At 45.7% G+C, this 27,939-nt stretch overlaps 2 protein-coding genes across 10 annotated transcripts in view; both read left to right on the forward strand.

The window, feature by feature from the left end:
- Window positions 1-19,638, forward strand: part of nlgn3b (neuroligin 3b) — a 32,781-nt gene extending 13,143 nt beyond the window's left edge. For 7 of the 8 annotated variants that reach the window (XM_029121288.2, XM_029121294.2, XM_029121291.2 and 4 more), the window contains 2 exons: window positions 14,784-15,573; window positions 16,633-19,638. In XM_029121288.2, coding sequence (XP_028977121.1) covers window positions 14,784-15,573; window positions 16,633-17,485 — 1,643 coding nt within the window. In that variant the 3' untranslated portion in view covers window positions 17,486-19,638. The remainder of the gene's footprint in view (window positions 1-14,783; window positions 15,574-16,632) is intronic. The other variant, XM_029121293.2, reaches the window with a different exon arrangement.
- Window positions 19,639-21,188: 1,550 nt separating this feature from the next.
- plp1b (proteolipid protein 1b) lies at window positions 21,189-27,894 on the forward strand. Of its 2 annotated transcripts, none has more exons than XM_010868234.3 (7): window positions 21,189-21,292; window positions 23,645-23,831; window positions 24,039-24,195; window positions 24,470-24,647; window positions 26,273-26,346; window positions 26,533-26,598; window positions 26,984-27,894. In XM_010868234.3, the coding sequence occupies exons 1-7, from the start codon at window positions 21,289-21,291 to the stop codon at window positions 27,056-27,058; spliced, it is 741 nt and encodes a 246-aa protein (XP_010866536.1). In that variant the 5' UTR covers window positions 21,189-21,288; the 3' UTR covers window positions 27,059-27,894. The 2 variants fall into 2 exon arrangements, with proteins under 2 accessions (XP_010866536.1, XP_010866535.1); XM_010868233.5 differs by lacking the exon at window positions 21,189-21,292 and adding an exon at window positions 22,872-23,213.
- The last annotated feature ends 45 nt before the right edge of the window (window positions 27,895-27,939 follow it).

Consider the following 27,939-nt stretch of genomic DNA (forward strand, 5'->3'; position numbering starts at 1 on the left):
ATTTGGAGAAGTCTGTATCAGCTTTGCACATCCAGACACTGCAACGTTTGCCATTTGTTTTAGAAAAATTGCTCAACCTCCATCAAGCTCAAGCTCCAAATATTCTAAACTGGATTGAGGTCTGGGCTTTGACTGGGCCATTTCAGGAAATTTAACTTTTCGTTTTTAACCCACTCTAGCATTGACTATTCAAAGTAGTAAGTTAGTAGATACTAGTAAGCCTATTACTGGCTAATAAGCTGTTAAAAAGGCCAGTGGCAAAAGCTATAAAGCTATACATAGATGCTATTTGTGGTGGAAGTAAAGTCAATAAGAAACGCTAGTCAGTTTAACACAATGCTTAATGGTGTCTAGCGAAATAGTCAAACTTGGCGTGACGTTAATGCTTGACAAAATGATCTAATGTCAAGATGCTAAACCGACACGTGACATTTGTTGTGTAGTGGTTAAAGACAGCCTCTCCCATGGGAGAACCAGGTTTGAATCCAACTTGGGCAAGAACATATATCCAATTCAATCGTGGGCCAGCCAACCAATGCCTGCCTGGTTCCTTTTTTTGTTTTGGAGCCCCTGAGCTTTTGTTTCACAGCTCAGCCATGGAAAACACTAAACCCTTTAGAGTTGCCATGGGCCTCTTGGTGACCTTTCCTGACTATTGCCCTTCTCACCTAAATACTAGTTTTTGAGGACAGACTAATTAGGGACGTTACTCTGCTCGAGGGGATATGCAATGCCTTGGGAGGGTTTTTATATCTTACCCCGAATGGTGCTTTTGAAGAAATCCAAATTTGATTTGAATGTTCTTTCGTCTTCTTGATGTCGTTTTTGTTAGGAATTGTATTAACCAAATTTGGGAGCTCCCAGAGACAGTTGTATGTAACCTGAAATCACGTGAAACACCTTGATTGCATATACACTTCCTGTGCGCCGTAGAGAAAGGTTGCACTGACAAAGACTCCACATTAACCAAGTAGTTTTTGCTTATTACTGTATATTTTGTTTTTATTTTTGTTCATGCTGCACTATTGCTCAAACATTATGATCGGCTAGCACTTTTGGAAGTCGGTTCATCACTGAATCTGGACTTTTTCTCGTAGCACTTGCTGTGATTCCTTTGTCCTGCCAATGATTTGTTTACCAATACGCCGACCGAGAAAGAAGAGAGGTAACCGTGCTGGTATCCTATGTAGATCTCGGACGAGATACTTCGATCCGTCATTACTGAGCATTTTACAAGCAAATGTTCAACCCTTGGACAATCAAATGGACGAACTACATGCTCGAATTCAGCTCCACTATAATCACAGCAGTCTACTTACCCCCACAAGCGGATGGAATGCGCGGCTGGAGGACCTACTGTATTCAGACTAATTAATGGACTAGAGGATGTTCACCCTGAGGCAGCTTTTATTGTTGTTGCTGACTTCAATAGGACATATATGAGGACATTTTTGCCGAAATACCACCAGCACATTAACTTTCCTACCTGTGGTCAACTGACTCTTGACCATTGTTATTCACATACGGAACAGCTACAAACTCCTCCTCTGCCCTGCATGTGGTAAGGCGGATCACATCTCCATTCTTCTCCTCCCAACCTACAGACAACAACTAAAACAGCATAGACCATTTTGTCGGGCAGTTCAACGCTGGAATGAGGAATCCATTACCTACAGGACTGCTAGGAAACAACAGATTGGCAGATGTTCTGTGTTGCAGCCGATGGGGACATTGATGATACACTGACTCTGTCTCAGTATATATCTCCAAGTGCATCGTTGATGATGTCCCAAGGGTAAATCTTTGGACCTTCCCCAACCAAAAACCCTAGGTAAATGGTAATGTCCATGCTATGCTCAGAGCATGGTCTTCTGCCTATAGTTCCGGGACCTGGAGGCGTTGAGGAGGTCTAGATATGACCTACGGAAAGCTATCAGAGATGAAAACAGAGACTTCAGGGATAAGTTGGAGTCTAACTACCACAGCTTTGACCCCAGACACATGTGGTGTGGACTGCGACACATCACAGACTAGGAAAGGAAAACAGCAATAATGGCCAGCCTGCCACCTCCCTCCCTGACAAGCTCAACACCTTCTGTGAGTAGTTTGAGGCGACCAACATCATTCCTCATTCCTTCTGGAAAGCTTGCTGAGGACCCGAACGTCAGCACTCCGTCCCAACCCACAGCCAACGTGAGGAGAGCATTTCAAACAGTGAAACCCACAGAAGTCACCAGGGCCAGATGGCATTCCAGGCCGAGTCCTCAGGGGGTGCACCGAACAACTAGAGGAGATTTTCACCTCTATATTCAACCTCTTCCTGATTCGGTCAGCAGTCCCCACCTGCTTCAAACAGACCACCATTGTCCCTTTACCAAAGAAACCTTCCATCACCTGTCTGAATGACTACCGCCCTGTAACACTGACCTCCATCATCAGTTATTCGAGCGGCTGGTCAGAACCCACATCTGCTCCATCCGTCCTGACACCTTAGACCTCTTTAAATTTGCATACCGCCCCAATATATCTACGTACAATGTCATTGCCCTGGCGACACACTCCGCCATCTCCCACCTGGAAAAAGGCAACACATGTGAGGATGCTGTTCATGGATTACAGTTTAGCATTCAACACTATTGTTCTCACTAAGCTTGTTTCTAAGCTCAGACCCTGGGACATAACTTCTCCCTTTGCAATTGGATCCTGGACGTCCTGACAAGTAGACCCCAGATGGTGAGAATTGGCAATCTCACCTCCTCTGCACTGACCCTGAGCATTGGAGCCCCCCAGGGCTGCATTCTCAGTCCCCTTCCTTTACTCTCTGTTCACACATGATTGTGGCCACACGCAGCTCCAACATCATCCTTAAGTTTGTGGACAACACGACCATCCTGGGTTTAATCTCCAACAACGATGAGGCCGCTTACAGAGAGGAGTTTGGGGACCTGGCTACATGGTACCAGGACAACAACCTCTCTCTCAATGTCTGTAAGACTAAGGAGATGATTGTGGACTTCAGGAAGCAGCAGAGGGGGGTCATGCCCCCATACACATCGATGGAGCTGAAGTAGTCTCCAACTTCAAGTCAAACATGACCTCACTTGATCCAGGCAAGCAGACTCAACAGTAAAAATGGCCCAAAAACACCTAGACTTCCTGACGAGACTCAAGAAGTTTGGCATGTCTGCAAAAAATCTCACCAACTTTTACAGGAGCACCATTGAGAACATCCTCTCAGGCTGCATTACTGCCTGGTACAGCAGCTGCTCCGCTGCTGATCGCAAGTCCTTTTCAGAGGGTGGTGAAGTCTGTGGAGCACATCATCGGCTGCCATCTCCCCTCCATGCAAGACATCTACCTCACACGATGCCTTAGGAAAGCAAAAAAACATCATCAAAGACTACAGCCACCCAGACTATGGTCTGTTCACACTGTGGCGATACTAGGCGATACCGGAGCATCAGGACACACACTTCCAGACTCACAAACAGTTTTTTCCCTCAAGCCATAAGGCTCCTCAACCCGCAACACTGACCAGTGATCATATTGATCACATGATCACTTCAAATGCTCTGATGATTTTCTATGCACATTCAGTGGACATTAGCATATTTGAATGTACCCTTCATAGGCACTATTACACTTTTATAATATTTTATATTTCTTTCATATTGTCCATATATGCCTTTTCTACACTCTTTGAAATTGCTGCTAGCTTACATTGTTATGTATATCTTTTTTCTTTTTACATTTTTTTGCTTTATATTTTGCTTAGTGCTTACTGCATTGATGTCGCGTGCCATGTTATAAGAATTTCATTGCCCAGAACAAAACTATTTTATTTTGTGCATTTGACAATAAAAATACTTTGACTTTGAGGTGGACTCAATTCTCTTAATTATGTGACTTCTAAAGACAAATGGTTGCGCTGCCGCTCAGTCTGGTGTATCATAGCAAATTGGGTGACTCCTGATTAAAACTGTTTGCTGTTTGATGTTTTTACATAATAGAAATGCAGAAAACTATAGGATGTGAATAGTTTAGAGAGCCACTGTAGGTGCTACATTCATGTTTAGTGTATCAATGTTTACCAGACTTTTCATTGTGTTATTTAACAGTCAACTCTACTGGACACAATCAGCACAAAAATGCAGTTTGTTGAAAACCTTTCAAACATACATTATTAATAAAGATCTGAAAATGATAGAAAATAATGATTTTTATGGGCAAATATTCATATATTTTAAGGAATATTTTTACATCCCTTCTATTTTATGTATGTGCTGATTTTTATGGACAAATATTTTGATAGACGGACTGTGTCATGTATGAGCAGATTTGTGCCTCGTGTCATAAAACCACTTGTTTTTTAAACTTCGATAGACATGTTACTCATATTATGCCCATATTATAATATTACCACATATTATACATCCAGCCCACAACAGGATAATAAAAAGGATGTTGTTATTCACAAGAGAGTCACTGCAATGCATATTTAATGCTCTATTTATAAAACAAGTGTTTTAATTCTGCTTTACAGTATGCTGTACTGTTCAACTAAATCTGGATGAATTTAAGATTTATCAATCTTTCTTATTGATATCAAATCCAACAACAAATCAGTTCAGATGAAGTCAATGGTTTGGATGTGTGCCTACAGCAGTGGGTCGTGGTATAGTTAAGTGATCGCTATTGTTCTCCTCTAGTCAGTCTAATCAGTCTAAAAGCCTTGCCTCCCAAAGTGTGAACCCTGTGGCAGAAATGCCTATAAATTTAAGGTAGTGTATTGACAGAGTGTAACCATCTATCCTTTTAACTTTCTATTTATACGTGTCTACATCAAGACGTGCACCCACAGGACACAGTAGTATCTATTAATCAAGACACTAGTCTTAAAACCTCACTCTGTTTTATAAACACTCATTTACCCCAGGCATTCCAGAGACATTTCCTTGTATCTTTTCCACCCCTCACCAGTGTAGATTGAAGGAGGGTTGTGAATGAATTAAGGAAAGCCCACTCAAACAAAGACACTGGCATCTGTGCCTTTACATCACACACACACACACACACACATACAGACACACACACACACACACACACATACATACACCTCCTCTCCTCTAATCAATTAGCCCTTTATTACATCAGGCCACAGTTCTACCAGCACCACAACCAGCTCATGCCCATCTCCCTGAGATTGTGTGAGCCAGCATCATACTCTGGTAGGCAGACCAACCACTCACTCAAAGACTTCATATCCTGCCTTTCTTAAGCATTTATCAAGACCATGATGGTATATATATATACACACACAGTGGGGAGAACAGGTATTTGATACACTGCCGATTTTGCAGGTTTTCCTACTTACAAAGCATGTAGAGGTCTGTAATTTTTATCATCGGTGCACTTCAACTGTGAGAGACGGAATATAAAACAAAAATCCAGAAAATAACATTGTATGATTTTTAAATAAGTATTTGATCACCTACCAACCAGTAAGAATTCTGGCTCTCACAGACCTGTTAGTTTATCTTTAAGAAGCCCTCCTGTTCTCCACTCATTACCTGTATAAACTGCACCTGTTTGAACTCGTTACCTGTATAAAAGACACCTGTCCACACAATCAATCAAACAGACTCCAACTTCTCCACAATGGCCAAGACCAGAGAGATGTGTAAGGACATCAGGGATAAAATTGTAGACCTGCACAAGGCTGGGATGGGCTACAGGACAATAGGCAAACAGCTTGGTGAGAAGGCAACAACTGTTGGCGCAATTATTAGAAAATGGAAGAAGTTAAAGAAGACGGTCAATCTCCCTCGGTCTGGGACTGCATGCAAGATCTCACCTTGTGGGGCATCAATGATCATGAGGAAGGTGAGGGATCAGCCCAGAATTACACGGCAGGACCTGGTCAATGACCTGAAGAGAGCTGGGACCACAGTCTCAAAGAAAACCATTAGTAACACACTACGCCGTCATGGATTAAAATCCTGAAGCGCATGCAAGGTCCCCCTGCTCAAGCCAGCGCATGTCCAGGCCCGTCTGAAGTTTGCCAATGACCATCTGAATTATCCAGAGGAGGAATGGGAGAAGGTCATGTGGTCTGATGAGACAAAAATAGAGCTTTTTGGTCTAAACTCCACTTGCCATGTTTGGAGGAAGAAGAAGGATGAGTACAACCCCAAGAATACCATCCCAACCGTGAAGCATGGAGGTGGAGACATCATTCTTTGGGGATGCTTTTCTACAAAAGGGACAGGACGACTGCACCGTATTGAGGGGAGGATGGATGGGGCCATGTATCGCCAGATCTTGGCCAACAACCTCCTTCCCTCAGTAAGAGCATTGAAGATGGGTCGTGGCTGGGTCTTCCAGCATGACAACAACCCGAAACACACAGCCAAGGCAACTAAGGAGTGGCTCCGTAAGAAGCATCTCAAGGTCCTCGAGTGGCCTAGCCAGTCTCTAGACCTGAACCCAATAGAAAATCTTTGGAGGGAGCTGAAAGTCTGTATTGCCCAGCGACAGCCCCGAAACCTGAAGGATCTGGAGAAGGTCTGTATGGAGGAGTGGTACAAAATCCCTGCTGCAGTGTGTGCAAACCTGGTCAAGAATTACAAGAAACGTATGATCTCTGTAATTGCAAAAAAAATATTTCTGTACCAAATATTAAGTTCTGCTTTTCTGATGTATCAAATACTTATGTCATGCAATAAAATGCTAATTAATAACTTAAAAATCATACAATGTGATTTTCTGGATTTTTGTTTTAGATTCCGTCTCTCACAGTTGAAGTGTACCTATGATAAAAATGACAGACCTCTACATGCTTTGTAAGTAGGAAAATCGGCAGTGTATCAAATACTTGTTCTCCCCACTATATATATATGTATATATATATATATATATATATATATATATATATATATATATATATATATATATATATATATATGCTGCTCAAAATATTTAAGGAACACTTAAATCACACGTCTCATCATCATCATCATCATCATCTTCTTCCGCTTCATCCGGGGCCGGGTCGCGGGGGCAGGGATGCCCAGACTTCCCTCTCCCCAGACACTTCCTGCAGCTCTTCCGGGGGGACACCGAGGCGTTCCCAGGCCAGCCGGGAGACATGTCCTAGGTCTTCCCCGGGGTCTCCTCCCGGTGGGACGGGACCGGAACACCTTCCCTGGAAGGCGTTCCGGAGGCATCCGAAACAGATGCCCAAGCCACCTCAGCTGACCCCTCTCGATGTGGAGGAGCAGCGGCTCTACTCCGAGCTCCTCCCGGGTGACCGAGCTTCTCACCCTATCTCTAAGGGAACGCCCAGCCACCCTGCGGAGAAAGCTCATTTCGGCCGCCTGTATCCGGGATCTTGTCCTTTCGGTCATGACCCAAAGCTCATGACCATAGGTGAGAGTAGGAACGTAGATTGACCGGTAAATCGAGAGCTTCGCCTTGCGGCTCAGCTCTTTCTTCACCACGACAGACCGATACATCGACCGCATTACTGCAGAAGCTGCACCGATCCGTCTGTCAATCTCCCGTTCCATCCTTCCCTCACTCGTGAACAAGACCCCTAGATACTTAAACTCCTCCACTTGAGGCAGGCACTCTCCACCAACCTGAAGTGAGCAAGCCACCCTTTTCCGACTGAGGACCATGGCCTCAGATTTGGAGGTACTGATTCTCATCCCCACCGCTTCACACTCGGCTGCAAACCGTCCCAGCGCATGCTGAAGGTCCTGGTTTGAAGAGGCCAACACGACAACATCATCCGCAAAGAGCAGAGACGAAATCGTGTGGTCCCCAAACCTGACACCCTCCGGCCCCTGGCTGCGCCTAGAAATTCTGTCCATAAAAATTATGAACAGAACCGGTGACAAAGGGCAGCCCTGCCGGAGTCCAACATGCACTGGGAACAAGTCTGACTTACTGCCGGCAATGCGGACCAAGCTCCTGCTTCGGTCGTACAGGGACCTGACAGCCCTTAGCAAAGGACCCAGGACCCCATATTCCCGAAGCACTCTCCACAGGATGCCGCGAGGGACACAGTCGAATGCCTTCTCCAAATCCACAAAACACATGTGGATTGGTTGGGCAAACTCCCATGAACCCTCCAACACCCCGTAGAGGGTATAGAGCTGGTCCAGTGTTCCACGGCCCGGACGAAAACCAGACTGTTCCTCCTGAATCCGAGGTTCTACTATCGGCCGTATTCTCCTCTCCAGAACCCTGGCATAGACTTTCCCGGGGAGGCTGAGAAGTGTGATCCCCCTGTAGTTGGAACACACCCTCCGGTCCCCCTTCTTAAAAAGAGGGACCACCACCCCGGTCTGCCATCCCAAAGGCACTGTCCCCGACCGCCACGCGATGTTGCACAGGCGTGTCAACCAAGACAGCCCCACAACATCCAGAGACTTGAGGTACTCAGGGCGGATCTCATCCACCCCCGGTGCCTTGCCACCGAGGAGTTTCTTGACCACCTCAGTGACTTCAGCCCGGGTGATGGACGAGTCCACCTCTGAGCCCTCATCCTCTGCTTCCTCAATGGAAGATGTGACGGCGGGATTGAGGAGATCCTCGAAGTACTCCTTCCACCGCCCGACGACATCCCCAGTTGAGGTCAACAGCTGGCCACCTCTACTGTAAACAGCGTTGGTAGGGCACTGTTTCCCTCTCCTGAGGCGCCGGACGGTTTGCCAGAATCTCTTCGAGGCCAGCCGATAGTCCTTCTCCATGGCCTCACCGAACTCCTCCCAGGCCCGAGTTTTTGCCTCCACAACCACCCGGGCTGCAGTCCGCTTGGCCTGTCGGTACCCGTCAGCTGCCTCAGGAGTCCCACAAGCCAACCAGGCCTGATAGGACTCCTTCTTCAGCTTGACGGCATCCCTTACTTCCGGTGTCCACCACCGGGTTCGGGGATTGCCGCCTCGACAGGCACCGGAGACCTTATGTCCACAGCTCCGAACGGCCGCTTCGACAATGGCGGTGGAGAACATGGTCCACTCGGACTCAATATCTCCAGCCTCCCTCGGGATCCAGTCGAAGCTCTGTCGGAGGTGGGAGTTAAAGATCTCTCTGACAGGAGACTCGGCCAGACGTTCCCAGCAGACCCTTACAGTACGCTTGGGCCAGCCGAGTCTGTCCAGCTTCCTCCCCCGCCATCGGATCCAGCTCACCACCAGGTGGTGATCAGTTGACAGCTCCGCCCCTCTCTTCACCCGAGTGTCCAAGACATACGGCCGCAGGTCAGATGAAACGACAACAAAGTCGATCATCGACCTGCGGCCTAGGGTGTCCTGGTGCCACGTGCACTGATGGACACCCTTATGCTTGAACATGGTGTTCGTTATGGACAAACTGTGACTAGCACAGAAGTCCAATAACTGAACACCACTCGGGTTCAGATCAGGGGGGCCGTTCCTCCCAATCACGCCCCTCCAGGTGTCACTGTCGTTGCCCACGTGGGCGTTGAAGTCCCCCAGTAGAACGATAGAGTCCCCAGTTGGAGCACTTTCCAGCACCCCTCCCAGAGACTCCAAGAAGGTCGGGTACTCTGCACTGCCGTTCGGCCCATAGGCACAAACAACAGTGAGAGACCTATCCCCGACCCGAAGGCGCAGGGAAACGACCCTCTCGTTCACCGGGGTAAACTCCAACACATGGCGGCAGAGCTGGGGAGCTATAAGCAAACCCACACCAGCCCGCCGCCTCTCACCATGGGCAACTCCAGAGTGGTGAAGAGTCCATCCTCTCTCAAGGAGTGTGGTTCCAGAGCCCAAGCCGTGCGTAGAGGTGATTCCGACTACCTCCAGTCGGAACCTCTCAACCTCACGCACTATCTCAGGCTCCTTCCCCGCCAGCGAGGTGACGTTCCACGTCCCTAGAGCTAGTTTCCATGTCCAGGGATCGGGTTGCCTAGGCCCCTGCCTTCGACTGCCGCCCGATCCTCTTCGCACCGACCCCTTATGGTCCCTCCTGTGGGTGGTGAGCCCACGGGATCACACGTCTCGATGAACAAAATATATTAAAGATCAAAATCTTTACTGTACATTGTGTAATTTGTTGTGAACAAAATTAGGTAAGAACGATCAATGGAAACCAAAATCACCAACCGATTGAGGGCATTGTCTTGCACCAGGAGGAACCCAGGGCCCACTGCACCAGCGTACGTTCTGACGATGGGTCTGAGGATTTTATCCTGGTACCTAACAGCAGTCTGGGTACCGTTGGCTAACATGTGGAGGTCTGTGTGACCCTCCAAGTATATGCCTCCCCAGACCATCACTGACCCACTGCCAAACCAGTCAGGCTGGATGATGTTGCAGGCAGCTTAACGTTCACCACAGCGTCTCCACGTCTGTCACATGTGCAATGTCAGACCTGCCAATTCTGCTGTTCTCTGGCGAATGCCAATTGTGGCTTGTGTTGGGCTGTGAGCAAAGGTCCCACGCCACCCTCATGGGGTCTGTTTCTGACAGTTTGGTCGGAAACATGCACACCAGTAGCCCAGTGGAGGTCATTTTGTAGGGCTCTGGCTGTGCTCCTCCTGTTCCTCCTCGCTCAAAGGAGCAGATACCGGTCCTGCTGCTGGGTTGATGCCCTTTTACGGCCCTGTCTAGCTCTCCTTGTGTAATGGCCTCCTGGTATCTCCTTCATGCTCTTGAGACTGTACTAGGAGACACAGAAAACCTTCTTGTGATGGCACGTATGGATGTGCCATCCTGGAGGAGATGGACTACCTGTGCAACCTGAATGGGCTGCAGGTACCGCTTCATGCTACCAGTAGTGACAAGGACACTAGCAAAACGCAAAACTAGAGAAGAATCAGTCAGGAAGGATAAGGAGAGAGCTATTTTCTGTGGCCACCACCTGTAAAACCATTCCCTTTTTAGCTGTTGCCTCTCCCGTTCACCTGCTGTTCCTTTCATTCGCTCCAAAACAGGTGACATTGATTTACAGTCACTTATGCTTCCTAACCGGACCATCTGATATCCCTGTAGTTTAATTGACTTGGTGTTATACTGTGATGATTACGTGTTCCCTACATTATTTTTGAGCAGTGTATATGTACATGTACACGGATGAGCCAAAGCATTACGACCACTCACAGGTAAAGCCAATAATGTTGATAGTCTCCTAACAAGGGCACATGTCAAGGTCTAGGTAGATTAGATTACTGCATTTTGTTGTACTGTACTTGTACGTGTTCAATGACAATAAAGTTGAATCCAATCTAATCTAGATGGTAAGCAAACAATCAGTTCTCTTGGTCAACGTAATGGATGAAGGAGAAATGGGCAGGAGTAAAGACCTGAGCGAATTTAACAAGGGCCAGAGTATTATGGCCAGACGACTGGGTCAGAGCATCTCTGAAACGGAAAGGAATGCGGGGTGCTCCCGGTCAGCAGTGGTATTTACTAACAGTGGTTCGAGAAGTGACAAACCCCAGACTGGCGACAGAGTGTTGGATGCCCAAGGCTCACTGATGCACGAGTGCAGCGAAGGGTGTACCGTCTGGTCCAAGATCTGTGGTGGCCCATGTCACAGAACATGTTAAGGATGGTTATGGGAGAAATGTGTCACAACCTGCTGCATATGGGGCTGCGTAGCTGTAGACCGGTCAGAGTGCCCATTGACGACTCCTGCCCACTGACGAATGCACCTACAATGGGCACCACCGCGAGAATCTGAACTGGACCTTGGAGTGGCGGAAGAAGATTGTCTGGTTTGATGTGCCCTGTTTTCTCTCATGTGGAAAGCCGTGTACATGTGCGCCGTTTACCGTGTGATGGCACCGGGGTGCGCTGTGGGAAGACAACAAGCTGGTGGAGAGAGTGTGATGCTCTGAGTAATGTTCTACTAGGAAACCCTGTGTTCAGGCATTTATGTGGGGTCAATTTGACACGTGCTTCCTAGCTAAACATTGTAGCAAACCCCTTCATGGCCATGTTATTCACTGATGGCAGTGGCCTCTTTCAGCAGGATAATGCACCCTGCCATACTTTACACAGTGTTCAGGAATGGTTTGGGGATCGTGATGAAAAGTTCGAGGTGTTGACCTGGCCTCCAAATTCCCCAGATGTCAATCCAATTGAGCATCTGTGGGATGAGCTGGACCAACAAGTCTGATCCATGGCTGCTCGAACTCGCAACTTACAGGACTTAAAGGATCTGCTGCTAATGTCTTGGTGCCAGATACCACCATGCCTGGGCAAGTCAGTGCTGTTTTGGTGGCACATGGAGGGCCAACTGCATATTAGGCAGGTGGTCATAATCTTTTGGCTCACCAGTGTATATGAATAATACATTGCATAATGCAGTACAGTCACACTGAATACTGGGACTGAAGCGCAACTGGTTTGAATATAGAAAAAGGCTCCTATTTAGTGTCACTGTGTGTACCATAATGAGCATGGAGAAAAGAAAGACAACAGGTCTGAGAATGTCAGATACAACACCTTAGTGGACAATCTCAAGGCTACTAGTCTCCTGGGACATTGAGGTCCCTCATTTTATCAAGGCGTTTAAGGCGCATGCCACTATAATCAACCTCTCTGGTTGTGGCTGCAAGGAAACACTTGATGGAAGATCACAAAAAGGATTGTTTGAATGGTGGAGATAACACCTCGATCCACTGCTACACAGATTCAAGCTGATCTACAGACACAAGGTATGGTAGTTTCATCAACACAATCTGTTGCCAACTCAGCGACATGGGATTGTGAGGTAGGAGAGAGAGAGAGTGCAGAAAGAGGTAAGAAAGCTTGACTGCAATTTGCCAAAACACATCAACTACTGTGTGTTTTCTGGTAAATCTTTATGTTTACAGTATACAAAATAAAGAAAAAAACTAAACAAACACTTTGCCTTTGGTCAAACATGGAGGAGTCTCAGTGATGTATTGGGGTTACTTTGCTGCCTCTGGCACTGAGTGCCTTGAATGTTGCTTGGTTTCATGAAATCAGGAGAATACCAAGGCATTTTGGAGTGCAATGTGTCAGAAAGCTGGGACAATGACCACAAACACACATCATAAAGAACCCAGGAATGGTTCAACACAAAGCGGTGGCCTGTTCGGAAGTGGCCAACACTGAGTTCAGATGTAAATCCTATTGAAAACCTATTGAATGTGTAGCCAAAACCCCCTATAAGATTTCAAATCAGAAGGGTATTTACCTCATTCCCATAAAACCTAACAGGCATAGCAGCATCTGCAGCTAATTGGTGTGCTGGGTATTTGCCAAGATCCATGGCCATCCACGTTTGAGAGCAGAGCACACTGAGCATTCCACAGACCCCCCTCAAGTCACTGCATACAGGCCGGGGGACAGTAGTGTTGTCACGTCCTGGCTGTGCCCCTAGCCATCTCTGCGCTGGGCTCGGGGCATAGCCAGGACAGGACAGGAGGTGGCCTTTAGCCACCTCTACTCCTTTTTTTGGTTTCCCCAATTGGAGGCAGGTGTTAGTCATTGCCTCCAATTGGGGACCCTATTTAAGTTTAGTTTGTAGGCCCCAAGGCGTGGTTCATTTTGGTTTTGTTTGTCCTGTGTAAGGAATACCCACGTCACTGGTTGCTGCCTTTTTGTTTTGTTGGAGTCCTTCTTTCCTTTTCATTAAAACATGGATTACCCTTGTGACCTTCAGTCTGCGCCTCTGTCCTTTCCACCCCACGACCGTGACAAGTGTAGTCTGCTAGTACACTCCCTGATTTGGTGTTGATTTCTGAGCAGGCATTCAGTATAGTATAATTGTATCTTTTTGGCTGATGGTCCATTGACTTCCATTCTGATCATATGCTGTGAGTGTGAGCGGAGGGAGAGTTGGGAATGGAGAGGGCTGCTGGTCTCAGATGTATTGAAAGAAACTGAGGGAGAGGTGGTGGGGGCTCACTGCATGATGGATAGTCAACATCAAGATCACTAGACCAATTCCCCAAACAAAATTAGGATGAATTAATAATAGTGTTTCTCCAAATGTAATCTAAAGGTTCATTTAGCAGTGATGTTTTCAACAAGGCTACTCTATGTATTCACTGATTTTTAATCTTTCCCCAAAGCTGCGCTCTCACAGATGAGTGCCTCAAATTTGTATGCAAATATGATGCCTTTGTGTCGGATACTTTTAATTAATTCAAATCCCTTTTTAACATGTCCAATGTTGTGAACCATACATATGCCCTGCTTACCAATCATTATTATTAATTGGGATTCTTACACTGTCATTTGAATATATATGAGTTTCAGACTTCCATCCTCTCAATTTGTATTATTTAAGGACTTGAAAGTTAACTTTAGACAGCAATTTAAACAAGCCTGAATGCATTTTTTTTAGGGAGTTAGTAATCAAATATGGTTATCTTGCCTTGTCTTGTTTTAGCGACTTCAATGAGGTGGAAGGCTGCAGAATATGTACATAGGGATTGTGGTGTAAAATCTCTGGTTGAGTAAGCTGGGGGATAAGAACAGAACGTGATTGGATGTACTTTGGAAAATCCCATATCTCGACATCAACTGTCTCTGAAGTTGTTGTGATGAAGTAGGGCCTTAATCATGATTTCTTTTTTTAAGTAAATATAAAAGCATGTTAATCAAGACAAAATTACAGTTAATATAAAATCTCTGGTAAAATCTGGTCTTCTTCAGAGTGCCTAGAAAGCTACAAATATTCAGGCTTAGAAATGTACTGTGTCAGATGGTTGTTGACCAGACAACACTCCTCTGATCTGTGTGTGTTTGTGTCGGTCTGTGCTGTGATCTCCACAGGCCTGTTCCACAGAGCCATCATCCAGAGCGGCTCAGCCCTGTCCAGCTGGGCCGTCAACTACCAGCCTGTCAAGTACACCCGCATGCTGGCTGAGAGGGTGGGCTGCAATGTGCTGGACACCCTGGACATGGTGTCCTGCCTCCAGAAGAAGAGTGCCAAGGAGCTGGTGGAGCAAGACATCCAGCCTGCCCGCTACCATGTGGCCTTTGGCCCCGTCATCGATGGTGATGTAATCCCCGACGACCCCGAGATCCTGATGGAGCAGGGCGAGTTCCTCAACTATGATATCATGCTTGGCGTCAACCAGGGGGAAGGGCTGCGCTTCGTTGAGAATGTGGTGGATCTGGAGGACGGCGTGTCCGGCAGCGACTTTGACTTTGCCGTGTCGGACTTTGTGGACAGCCTGTATGGCTACCCAGAGGGGAAGGACACCCTGAGGGAGACCATCAAGTTCATGTACACAGACTGGGCTGACAGGGACAACCCGGAGACCAGGAGGAAGACATTAGTAGCACTATTCACTGACCACCAGTGGGTGGAGCCCTCGGTGGTGACAGCTGACCTGCATGCCCGCTACGGCTCGCCCACATACTTCTACGCCTTCTACCACCACTGCCAAAGCCTGATGAAGCCTGTGTGGTCTGACTCGGCCCATGGAGACGAGGTGCCCTATGTTTTTGGCATCCCAATGGTGGGAGCTACTGACCTGTTCCCATGCAACTTCTCCAGGAACGACATCATGCTGAGCGCTGTGGTCATGACCTATTGGACCAACTTCGCCAAGAGTGGGTGAGGACAGTACTCTGAGACCTGATTAGACTCAGGCATAGTCTGTTCTGTTGAGCCCAAATCAGACCTTATCATGGTGTAGCTTTATTGCAGAAACGTGCGATAAATAATAGAAGGAAAGAATGTTCCTAATCATGTTCTATGGTTGCGCACAATTGGCTGTAGGATTAGCATAGATTTTTGACAATTTGCATAGATTTATCCCACATTCTTAGTAATTTAGGATATTTTAATCAAAAAATAATAAAAATCATGATTTTAAAAAGTTATTATGAGTTGCAAATATAAATGAATGGTAAATGTAGAAAGTGCACTTTCTATTACCTCAATTTCAACTTTTTAACAAGCCATACTGGTAGTAAAACAAAATTACATTAGACTTGATTTCTCTTTCAGTTTATTACACACAAACAGCAAAATCTAAAATATTGGGCAAATATTTTATATGTGAGTCTTTTAGCACAGCGTTTCTCAAACATGTCCTGGGGATCACTATTCATTCAGTTTATTCAATGTATTCAGTGTATTCCAAAGCCAGCACATCTGAATCAACTCTGTGAGTCGATGTCAAAGTGAACAGTATTATTGTCACCTGCAAAGAAATGATTCACTCAACCAATAATCCAAACCATAAGAATGGCAACAACCTCCCTTTAAAATACCATGTCAAAGTTGAGAAACCAGTTATACCCATATTCTGTTGTGGAGAAAACACCTAATTAATGATACTAATCAATCATTATTATGCTAATATCACAAGCCCAATGAAATGGCACCCTTAACCAATTTGAGGGCCTTGAGAGTAAATTTGTTAGTAATTACCGTTAATGATTATTAATGCAATTATTATCATGAATTATGCCCGGTTAATGATGTGAGGCCCCTCGTCTGTGTTATAGTAAGACATCACCAGTGATGACATCAACTAGTCTCTCCAGCTTACTGCCAGGACACAACAGCCTGTTGACATCCCCACGTAATGAAGCACCTGAATAACGACCCCACACCCCCCGCCATATCAGTGACGCGTCTGACCCCTTGTCTTCGTTGCGTCCACAGTGATCCGAACAAGCCTGTTCCCCAGGACACCAAGTTCATCCACACCAAGGCCAACCGCTTTGAGGAGGTGGCCTGGTCCAAGTACAACCCCCATGACCAGCTGTACCTGCACATCGGCCTGAAGCCCCGCGTCCGGGACCACTACCGCGCCACCAAGGTGGCCTTCTGGAAGCACCTGGTGCCCCACCTCTACAACCTCCACGACATGTTCCACTACACCTCCACCACCACCAAGGTCCCTCCACAGGACACCACCAACTCCAACGGGAAGAGGACCGGCGCCACCAAGAGGCCGCCCGTCTCCACGGCCCACAGCAGTAACGGGGACGGGGAGGAGGCGGGTCCTCTGATCGTGGCCAACCCCAGGGATTACTCCACTGAGCTGAGTGTCACCATAGCGGTCGGCGCCTCGCTGCTCTTCCTCAACGTGCTGGCCTTCGCTGCCCTCTACTACCGCAAGGACAAGCGAAGCCGGCAGGATGGTGACGGCGGGCCCCGCCAGGCCAGCCCCCAGCGGCAGAGCAACGGAAACGACGTGAGCCACACCATCACCAGCATCGACGACAGCCTGTCCCATCAGATGACCCAGAGCAGTCAGATGAACCAGTGTGACACCCTGCATGACCTGCATGACCTCCATGACCTCCACGACCCCCTGCACCTCTCGCCCAACATGGACTACACCCTGACGCTGCGGCGTTCACCCGACGACATCCCCCTGATGACGCCCAACAACATCACCATGATCCCCAACTCTCTGATGGGCCTACCCAGCATGCATCCCTATAGCACCTTCCCAGCCGGGTATAACTCCACCGGCCTGCCTCACTCCCACTCCACCACCCGGGTATAACTCCACCGGCCTGCCTCACTCCCACTCCACCACCCGGGTATAACTCCACCGGCCTGCCTCACTCCCACTCCACCACCCGGGTATAACTCCACCGGCCTGCCTCACTCCCACTCCACCACTCGGGTATAACTCCACCGGCCTGCCTCACTCCCACTCCACCACCCGGGTATAACTCCACCGGCCTGCCTCACTCCCACTCCACCACCCGGGTATAACTCCACCTGCCTGCCTCACTCCCACTCCACCACCCGGGTATAACTCCACCGGCCTGCCTCACTCCCACTCCACCACCCGGGTATAACTCCACCGGCCTGCCTCACTCCCACTCCACCACTCGGGTATAACTCCACCTGCCTGCCTCACTCCCACTCCACCACTCGGGTATAACTCCACCTGCCTGCCTCACTCCCACTCCACCACCCGGGTATAACTCCACCTGCCTGCCTCACTCCTACTCCACCACTCGGGTATAACTCCACCGGCCTGCCTCACTCCCACTCCACCACCCGGGTATAACTCCACCTGCCTGCCTCACTCCCACTCCACCACCCGGGTATAACTCCACCTGCCTGCCTCACTCCCACTCCACCACTCGGGTATAACTCCAACGGCCTGTGACCCGGGCATAGTCTGGGATGATAAAACTAAAAGGCCACCAGGGACAGAGATTGTAGAGGTGAGTTGAGGTGTGCTGTTCTGTACAGTAGTTTATGACTGAATACAAAGCAGTAGTTGTGTTGGGATGCGTGGGTAAGATAAGTCTGAATTTATGTTCATACCGCAATAGCCATGCAATGCTTTTTCTGGTCAAAGGGTGCATAATATACTACTAGCACCTTTCGCTCACTCAGAGAGGTCTGTAAGTAGTGTCATTTTCTAATAATCATTTTCAAAAGCCTTTGTGAGCTGGTTTAAATGAAAAAAGTGCTTTTTATTTCCCATGGTTGTCTTTTGAGGTTAAAATGTTTTGGAACTTTCTCTTGTATGACCTCAGCATAATGTTTGTACAGCTGGATTTGTACAGGAAGCTTTTTTCTTACTGTATCTGTTTTGATCTTCAATAATTCTATGTGGAACAAGTGGCATCTGGACTCATCACTGACAGAACGGACATTTGTAAAAAGCAGAAAATCAGTGTTATTAAGCTATTTTATACATATTCCTCATGTTACACTCAACTTAAAAGGGTATTTTTTACTTACTGACTAAAGAATGGCTTGTTACTGTAACATGCTCTGCTTAGAGAAATACTATGTTACTGTGATGGTGATAATTTGAACCTTTACTACACTACAATATTGATAGCAATTTGTAGTAAAAGTATCATGTTTATCCAACAATATTTCAATTTGAATATGCACAATATATCACTCCTATATATGTGTATGTGTGGGTGCATGCATGCGTGCCTGTGTGTGTATGTGTGTGTGTTTGTGTGTGTGTGTGTGTGTGTGTGTTTGTGTGTGTGTGCGTGTGTGTGTGTGCGTGTGTGTGTGTGCGCGTATGAGTGGGTTTACACTGAAGTGTAATGTAAAAGTGTAAATTGTTAAGACATTTGTTTGACATTTTGTTTTAAATATTGGCTTTCATCATAGTCTTGTAATCTGATTAATGGACGTCTGTCTGATGACCTCTGTTCTTTTTCAGTTAACTGTGTCTTTTTTCTGTTTTGCTCGATTCATTGTGCAAATATAACTTTGGCTTTGTAATAAAAATATAATAGCTTAAGATGCCACAAACTCTAAGTGAAATGATTCCATTGGCTTGGCTTGTTTGTACAGAATAAACGTAGACACTTTTTAATTTATATTTGTTTATACGATCAAAAAGGTTATCGGAAAGATTAAGTATATTGAAATTGTATGTATAAACTACCTGAACCAATTTAAAAGGATTTTGCTTGACATATTGCGGATTACACAAGCTGAATTTCATGGGTTAAGTCCCATTTACACAAAACACCAATTTTGGAGCATAACTCATTTTGAAGCATTATTGTAAGAGGCTCTTTTGAATATGATGAGCACACTTTTTAATTCTGGGAGAATGCACATCCCTCTGAGAATAACTGTCACCTTGCTTCCTTTGATACAATCATAGAACACAGTTTATTACTGTTCAATATCAATGGGCTGATTAAATATGTTTTGGAACTGAGTTGTCTTTTTGTCAAAAATCCATCAACATCTTTATTATGAGTCAGATTTGGCCAAATCGTGATTATTATTTAAGTTTATCCTATTATATCAGGGTGGTTTTTAAGTCTACCTAAACAAATTATAATCTTAGACTCTGGCCAGGGCACCCTTTTGACTGGGCCCAGTTGAGATCAGGTGTTATTGTAATCTATGGTACATTTGTAAATGTGTGATTATATTCTGATCAAGGACTGTAAAGGGGGAAAGTCAAAAAAGATAAGAGGGTACAGACACACTCCAAAAAGACAGTGTGGTGTTTTCTCCAGCTGCACACTGGGCCATTGTAAGGAGTGGGCTTTGACATCAACTGGGTCAGGGATGGAGGAAAGGGGATGGAGGGAGGGGATGGGGGAAGAGAGAGAGGTGGCCAGGGAAAGAAGCAGCTGGACTCAGCCCTCAATGTCCCCTTGTTAGTCTACTTCATCAATGTCAGTCCAGTGGCATTTCCCTCCTTTCGTTTTGATCGTTTCTTCATATCTCTGTGTTGCCTGAAGATCCTGCTCTGAAGAGCTGAGCACACCTACAACACATGCATACATGCCCCAGAGTGGAAGCACACATGCATACATGCTCCAGAGTGGAAGCACACATGCATACATGCCCCAGAGTGGAAGCACACATGCATACATGCCCCAGAGTGGAAGCACACATGCATACATGCTCCAGAGTGGAAGCACACATGCATACATGCTCCAGAGTGGAAGCACACATGCATACATGCCCCAGAGTGGAAGCACACATGCATACATGCCCCAGAGTGGAAGCACACATGCATACATGACCCAGAGTGGAAGCACACATGCATACATGCTCCAGAGTGGAAGCACACATGCATACATGCCCCAGAGTGGAAGCACACATACATACATGCTCCAGAGTGGAAGCACACATGCATACATGCCCCAGAGTGGAAGCACACATGCATACATGCTCCAGAGTGGAAGCACACATGCATACATGCTCCAGAGTGGAAGCACACATGCATACATGCTCCAGAGTGGAAACACACATGCAGACATGCAGTAGTATTAGGCATCACAAAATTATTGTTTGTGGGAAAGATTTCAGCACCTGAGTGATGAATACAATATGTCACATTCACTCTAGAAAATGTGGAGAAAGATGGCACTATTATTTGAAAAATGAATTATGCTCATATGAGATGTACTGTGTTGCTAACCTTTAGTTATACGCCGAGGGATCCTATGCCGGTGAAGTGAATACTGCTTACGTACTCACAAAATCCAGGGCAATGTTTATAATTGAGTCTAGGGCACTAAAATCCTGAGGGAAAAGTGCGTATAGTCATGGTGTGCATGAGAGTGAGTGAAATGCAACAACATTCAGATGGTGATAATAAAAAAATACCATTTAGTTTGATCTCTGCTGCACTGTCCCTATGTTGAACCCCAGACACATTAGTGATGGTTGGGGCCTGAAAAGGGACTTTGTGACTTTAAGACCTGCTCTGGGAGCTGGGGGTCTGTCTATTGTTGGTCAGACAAAAGCACGAGTCAGATTCATATAGGAGTGGTAGGGAATAACTTCTCATATCACAGTCACAAAGCCGCCAAGCTAAACATCAATAACCCCATACTTCTGAACATGGGTAAGTCATTTTTTTTTATAAAATAAAAATATATATTTGTTTTTGTGAATATTTTATCAATATTTGAAATATGACCCAACTTTTGAAATACATTTTTTCAGAAAATATTAGAGATGTTCTTTCAATGGAAAATAATGTGAAGCCTTCAATAATATTTTGGTAAATGCTGGTTTTATGTTGATTGTCTAACTTTGATGTCCACTTATTTCATAGGTTATTCATATCATAACATAATATCATATGGCAACACTGGAAGCATATGAATGATTGATCTGATTTTATTTTTGTTACACCAATTAGCTAACAAATAATTTGTTTTAGAACTAGTACAAAAGTAAAATCAAAAGTAAGTACAATTTAAAAAGTTTTGATCAGTGAATATTGTTGATGTTCATTAATCACAAACTTTTAATAGATATTCCTTTAACATAAAACCTGGGTATTCGTATATTTTAGAAGTCATCATGTTATTAGTGATGTGAATATTTAAATCAAACCTCCTCCCTCACATAGCTTATATCTGTGAAGTACTCTTTGAAAAGATTGATTGAATTCATTGGGTTTCAGAGAGACAGATGACCAGTGTATGCTGATGGAGAGAGGTCCTCTAAGGTCGATCATGTCAAAGGCTCTCACACTCCCACACTTGTCCAGGACATAATTAGCAAATTTGCGTGAAATTCTTTGTTACACGCCGTCTGTCAGACTCTGGAGCCAAGTTTTAAGTCACTCAATTATTCCTCCCTCACATTCCTTCACTACTATACAGTAAAACAAAATAGTATCTCAGCACGAGATATAGCATGATTTAAAGGCTTGGTTTAGTATGGTCCTTCAGTATATTCCAGTGGTATCTGTGCTGCAATTTAATTCATGGTTTATCATGGCACATCTATCATTCTAACAGGCGTTTCAGAGGACAGCTGAAGAGGTGGCGACTGCAGCTAATGTAATTTACACGGACTCAAACTACCTCCCAGCTGTTACTGTTTATATTTAAATGCTAGTTTGTTTAATTTATATCCTCCGTATTTTCTTATCCACTCAATTCACAGAAACCTTAATATTAAAAGAACATTAGTCAGCGGGCAACAGTTGCCTCAGCTCTGTCGTTTATTATTTATGATTGTGACAGGGTTTGCACTTCCCCAGAGGGGCTTGTGGACCATGGAACTGTGATGAGCAACTTGGTTGTTGTTGTAAACTACTTCAGCCCCCCCCCCCCACCCCCCACCCCCCATTTCATAATGCCTCCCACCCTTGAATACTTGAACTGAGGTCCCCATTCCCTGTGAACATAGACACTCATTCAGTGCCATGGTACCAGTCCCAGGCAGCTTCAGTCGTAGGTTGACCCGGGCTGGACCAATGGCACTGATGTTGCCAGCGGTACTGTGCAAATCCTGACGGTGGAGGAGCTGTGTGTGTTTGTTGCGTGAGTCTGTGTGTGTGTGTGTGTGTGTGTGTGCGCGGGGGGAGGGGGGAGGGGGGGTGTTGGGGTGTGGGTCTTTGTTTGTTTGACATTGTTGGCCTTTGTTCTCCTCCGCTCCTGGCGAAGACAAAAGGGCATTGTTTGTCCCGTCACAAAGACGGTCTCTCACTCTAAGCCACTGGAGCCCATCCTTCAATGCCCTCTCCTGTCTCTCCACTGTGGCCTCTCCCGGTGACGCCGCTGGCAGCGGTCGGTGGCGAAAGAGGGTTGGACTCTGGAGAATAGAGGGGCTGAGCTGTGAGGCGTTGCCAGGAGCCGAGCAGCTTTACAGATGAAACCAGAGCAGACAGAGCTGTTTTTTAGTTGCAATATCCTGCAGAAGAGCTTTTAGCATCCCAGGTTCAGAAACCTTTGCTCGTTTTTAAGGAGCACAAGATCGAACGCAACAAATGTTTCCCGTCAGACAGCCTTGGCTTTGCAAAGCCCTAGGTGCATCTCTCTCTCTCTGATTCCTATGCCAACACAGCCAATTAACAGTCTGGATGTTTGCAATGTGCTTCCCCAGCATCGCTTACAATGGAGGAAGTGTATGAGTGTTGTGAATTCATTGGCGGCTGGTTTTGTATGGACAGTTTAACATTACTTTAGCTGGATACGCTGCTCAGATGCACTTGGTTTTGATGTTGTGTTTCGCCTTCATTTTTCTGTTGCTTTCATGCCTGTTGTTGGAAGTTGCTGGTGGATGTTGATGGATTTTTGGCAGAAGCAGCGGGGTCTTTCTGTTCAACAACTCCCCGGGCGGGGTGACTGAAAGGTTTCTGGACTGTGGGGGGCGGCTGTGCTGTGTGTTGGTATGTGCTGTGTGTTGGTATGTGCGGTGTGTGCTGCTTGTGTGTTCATGTACTATGCCCCCTCGCCAGGTTGTTATGATTGCTGTATCCGCTGTCTGGGGGCGGTGCCCTACCCGTCTCTGGTCGCCACTCTGCTGTGCTTTGCCGGCATGGCGCTGTTCTGTGGCTGCGGGCACGAAGCACTGGCCAACACAGAGGTGCTCGTAGAGACTTACTTCGCTCGTAACATACAAGATTACGTCATCCTGGCCTCATTGTGAGTGACTTTAAACTGATTGTTATCAATTTAACTACTCTGTGTTCAAGTGCAGGAAAATCATCGAATCAATCGTATTCATTGATAGGTTGCGCCAATCAAGTAACATTAATATAACCCCGACTTCGACCAGACAACTTTCAACAGCAGCTTTCCTCAGTACGGATCTCTGACCTCTTCTTCTAATGAGCTGTCCTTGTCTCCTAGTATCAAGTATTTCCAGTACGTCATATATGGCCTGGCCTCTTTCTTCTTCCTCTACTGCATCCTGCTACTGGCGGAGGGGTTCTACACCACCAGCGCTGTTAAGCAGACCTTCGGAGAGTTCCGGAGCACCAGGTGTGGCCGCTGCCTCAGTCTCACGGTAAGTGGGGGCGGGGTCATGTTGCTGAAAGAGTAGTGACACTGTCTGCTGTATTCTAGCTTGTAATCCAACCCCATCACTGAAAGTTCAGAGACAAATTCTGGAGGAGTTAATTGATCCCTCTTGTATTATGCTTCAGGGCTGCTAGGCTAATGTTAGCATATTTTACACTCAGTGGTGGTGTGTGGTTGCAGGAGTGACACATCCTGTATCCCCCCTGGAGTTTGACCACTAACTTGACTTGAGACCATTTGCTCTGCTTCCTTCTACACAGTTCATCGTAGTGACATACGTCCTGGCAGTGATCTGGCTGGCAGTGTTTGCCTTCACATCCATACCAGTCTTTTTCTTCTTCAATATGGCGCAGACCTGCCACACCATCAACATCCTGGCTGAGACCACACCCAGCATTAACCAGCATAGCTGGGTCTGCATGGACGCTCGGCAGTATGGTACGTTTAGCTTATGATGAGTAAAATGTATTTTCTGAAGGCCTAATTTCATCAGCATTTATGAAAACATGCATATGGAGACACCCACCCTAAAATCCCTAAGAGCAAGCCATAAGATTTTAAAGCACAATGACTTGGAAAAACTGTTTGCAGAAGGAAATAGAAACCTAGAGAGGAACTGGGCTCCAAGGGGTGAAGTTGGTTGAAACCACAGTAATACGTCAGAATCACTTGGGTTGGTAGAATCCCTAAGCCGGGAAGGTGAAAACTCTTTTGTTCTGTCACTGAGCTTGGCTGTTAACCTTAATTGCTCCCAGGTCAATGCTGAAGTTCTCAGTCCTCTTTACCTGGCAAAAGGTAAGCACCTAAGGAACATTAACAGACCGCTAACAAACTACCTTGAGGCATGGCTTAGTATAGCCCACAGATTTCTCTCAAACTCCATAATCCAGAAGTGGATGGAAAACTGACACAAAGATCAGACACCACTAACTTGAAGGATTATGAAAATAGACTGGCATGACGTGATGTCCTCTCTTCGTGATGGTATGGGAAAGCAGGGGTAAAACATCTCGCATAAGGAACAGCAGATCATTTAATAAATAAATGTCTCTTTAGGGAAAAGCCCTGCCTCCCCTAGAAACAAGAAAGAAGGCCTGCATCATGGGACTGTAGCATTCAAGTTTGAATGTACTGCAGGACTTTTTCAGAGAGTTAAGTAGTGGCAAGTATATGTATTGATTTGGTAAAGAACAATAAAAAACGGTACAGGAAGACAGAGGCAAGCCTTAGAGTAATATATTTTATTTTGGCTTCTAGTCAAGATTCTAGCAGCTGGTTCCACAGGTGGTCTAGTGGTCAAAGCCATTGCCTTTTTAAGAGACTGGATATAGGTCGAACATTTTGAAAAGAATCTGGGACATGGTTTAGCTTTGTTAGAAGAGGCTTTATTACTGTCACTTTTACTGAACCTGGTACACATCTGGAGGATAGATATTTATTATGTTTAACATCGCAGTGCCAAGCACAGGAAGTAAATCCTTCTGTAGTTTTGTTTTAATAAGGTCCAGTAGACAGCTGGAAGGTTTAAAAGCCATGGCCATTTATAAATGTGTCAAGGGGAAACAGAACTATAAAACGTCAGTGTCCCCATTGATCCCAGGAGCTGGCAGTTCTGTACAGTGTCAGGACAACTGAGGTTTCGAAAAATATAAACATTTTTAATGGCTTTTTTAAAGAGCAATGATCTTTCCACTGAAGTTCATGAATGAGTCACTGCTGAAGTCCTTTGGGTAATGTGGTTTGTTTGGCCACTGCATTTGGGTTGTTTTATTCATATTCATCTGTCTTTAAAAGTCGGTTGATTGAGCCTTTTCAATTTGCTTTGTACTATCTTTCCATGCTGGTTGGAAGACCTAACATTTTATGTTTGTCTTCTAGTCATTTCTGTTTGGCATTGTCACTATACAAGGGGGCTAGGTTCTAGTGGCAAATGGTTTTAGTTTTTAGTGGTCCACATCTAGAGTAATATGCAGGGTTAAGATCAGATCCTTAGGTGACAGTATTTTTTGTAAATGTTTTTTACAGTATTTAATGTGTCATTAATTAAACAAGCTTCTCTTTAGGACTGCTGCCTTGGAATGCAATGCCAGGGAAGGCCTGTGGAATGACCTTGGCATCCATTTGCAAAACAAAAGAGGTGATTAGTAGCTAGTATGACAATAAAACTACTTTGAAAAGCTATGTGTGACAGTTTTCTAACCTTTCCCAAAACAGTTCTAAGTCCCAAGAAAATAATTTTCCGGTGCATGTGTTATTAAAGGTCTGTTTTAGGATGTGTTCCAGAAATATAATTGGAACATTATTGCTTGCTTTCTCTCTGCAGTTCTTCATCACCTACGACCTGTACATTGCTGCCTTTGTTGGTGCAGGGATTGCTCTCTTGGCTCTGGTGAGTAAGAACGTCCACCCAGACACTCATGAGTTTAATAGGGGATGTCACTTACTTGGTTTAGGTTCAACGTATACATTTGTTTTGTAACTTCAGGCATGGAGTTTATTTCAGCACTTGGCAGGGAACAGAAAGTGTAGAGAAATCAATCTATCGATTGTCATACTGTCCATCACCACAAAAAGTCCTGCTTTTCAACTATAATTAAGATGACAAGACCAGCTGCTTTGTAAAACCACCAAACAAACTATTCTATATGCCTTCATTAGGAGGAAGATTTTTAAACCCGCGTTATTGTGTAATGCTCTGTGGACCGTTGATATGACACTCTAAATGCAGCTTTTTAAGGAACCTACTTTTGTTCCCTCCACCTTTCCCCGTCTAGTTTCTCTACGTGGTTGCTACTACCTACAACTATGCAGTCCTGCGGTTCCTTGGTAGGAAAGGGCTACGCTGTTGAAACACAGTGTGCAGTCCCATCTACATCCCCCTGCAGACTGGGCCTGAGGGAAGCCGTCACACGTCACAATACATCCGTCCCCTGGATCCCTGCTGGCTGTTCCCTGAAGGACTCTGCCAACTGACACACGGTTCAGCGTGACCACCTGGTTCAACCACAGACAGATGAATGGACCTCCTGGTCCTCATTATGTCAAGCTCCTCCTCTCTGCTCACCTGTCTCATTGCCCCCCAGTCCAGGATGATGACACGGACGTCTGTTGCTTATAATCACATTCCAGTTTTCTAAAGACGCTCTCTGTTCAGCCCTCTGAATCTGAGGGACTGAAAGAGATTACTGCTCTTCGTGCTAATCGGAACTAAGAATTGCACCCAGGTCCCCTGGCTTATTGATATGTATATAGATATGCACATGATCTAGCTGCTGTTGCTTTAGATTGTGTACATAAATGAGCTCTGCACTACTGCAACTAAAGCAAACAGCTGAATGTGCTCAAGTTCTGTATGAAGGCCCATTGTAATGTGGGAGTGTGGTATGGGAGTCTCTCTTGTCTATGGCAGCTTTATGTACTCACTCTTGATGAATAGGTTGCTATTGCAAGTCCTTTTAAATTATTACTGTGTGTAGGATACCCATTTCCATAGAGGTGCTAAAGTTTTATGCTAAATAAGATGTTCTGTTTCCATTGTTCACATGCTTTCTGCTTTTATGCCATATGGTTTTTAGTTCCAGGTGATTTCTGGCTGGTGATTTGCCTACTCTGCTATTTACTGAATTGGGTTGCGTATATGATTCTGTGTTGAAATTAAACATAATCAAAGCCATTTTAAACCCAAGGTATTTAAATATTGTGCTTCATTTCATCTCCATACAAATGCTAA

Source organism: Esox lucius, chromosome 7, assembly GCF_011004845.1.
Source record: "Esox lucius isolate fEsoLuc1 chromosome 7, fEsoLuc1.pri, whole genome shotgun sequence".
NCBI classification, from domain to species: Eukaryota; Metazoa; Chordata; class Actinopteri; order Esociformes; family Esocidae; genus Esox; species Esox lucius.

Coding starts and splice junctions, on each gene's coding strand:
- plp1b (XM_010868233.5), top strand. CDS start 23,174: ATGTTTCCCGTCAGACAGCCTTGGCTTTGCAAAGCCCTAG. Junction 26,347..26,532: donor CCATTTGCAAAACAAAAGAG/GTGATTAGTAGC, acceptor TTCTCTCTGCAG/TTCTTCATCACCTACGACCT. Junction 26,599..26,983: donor GGATTGCTCTCTTGGCTCTG/GTGAGTAAGAAC, acceptor TTCCCCGTCTAG/TTTCTCTACGTGGTTGCTAC.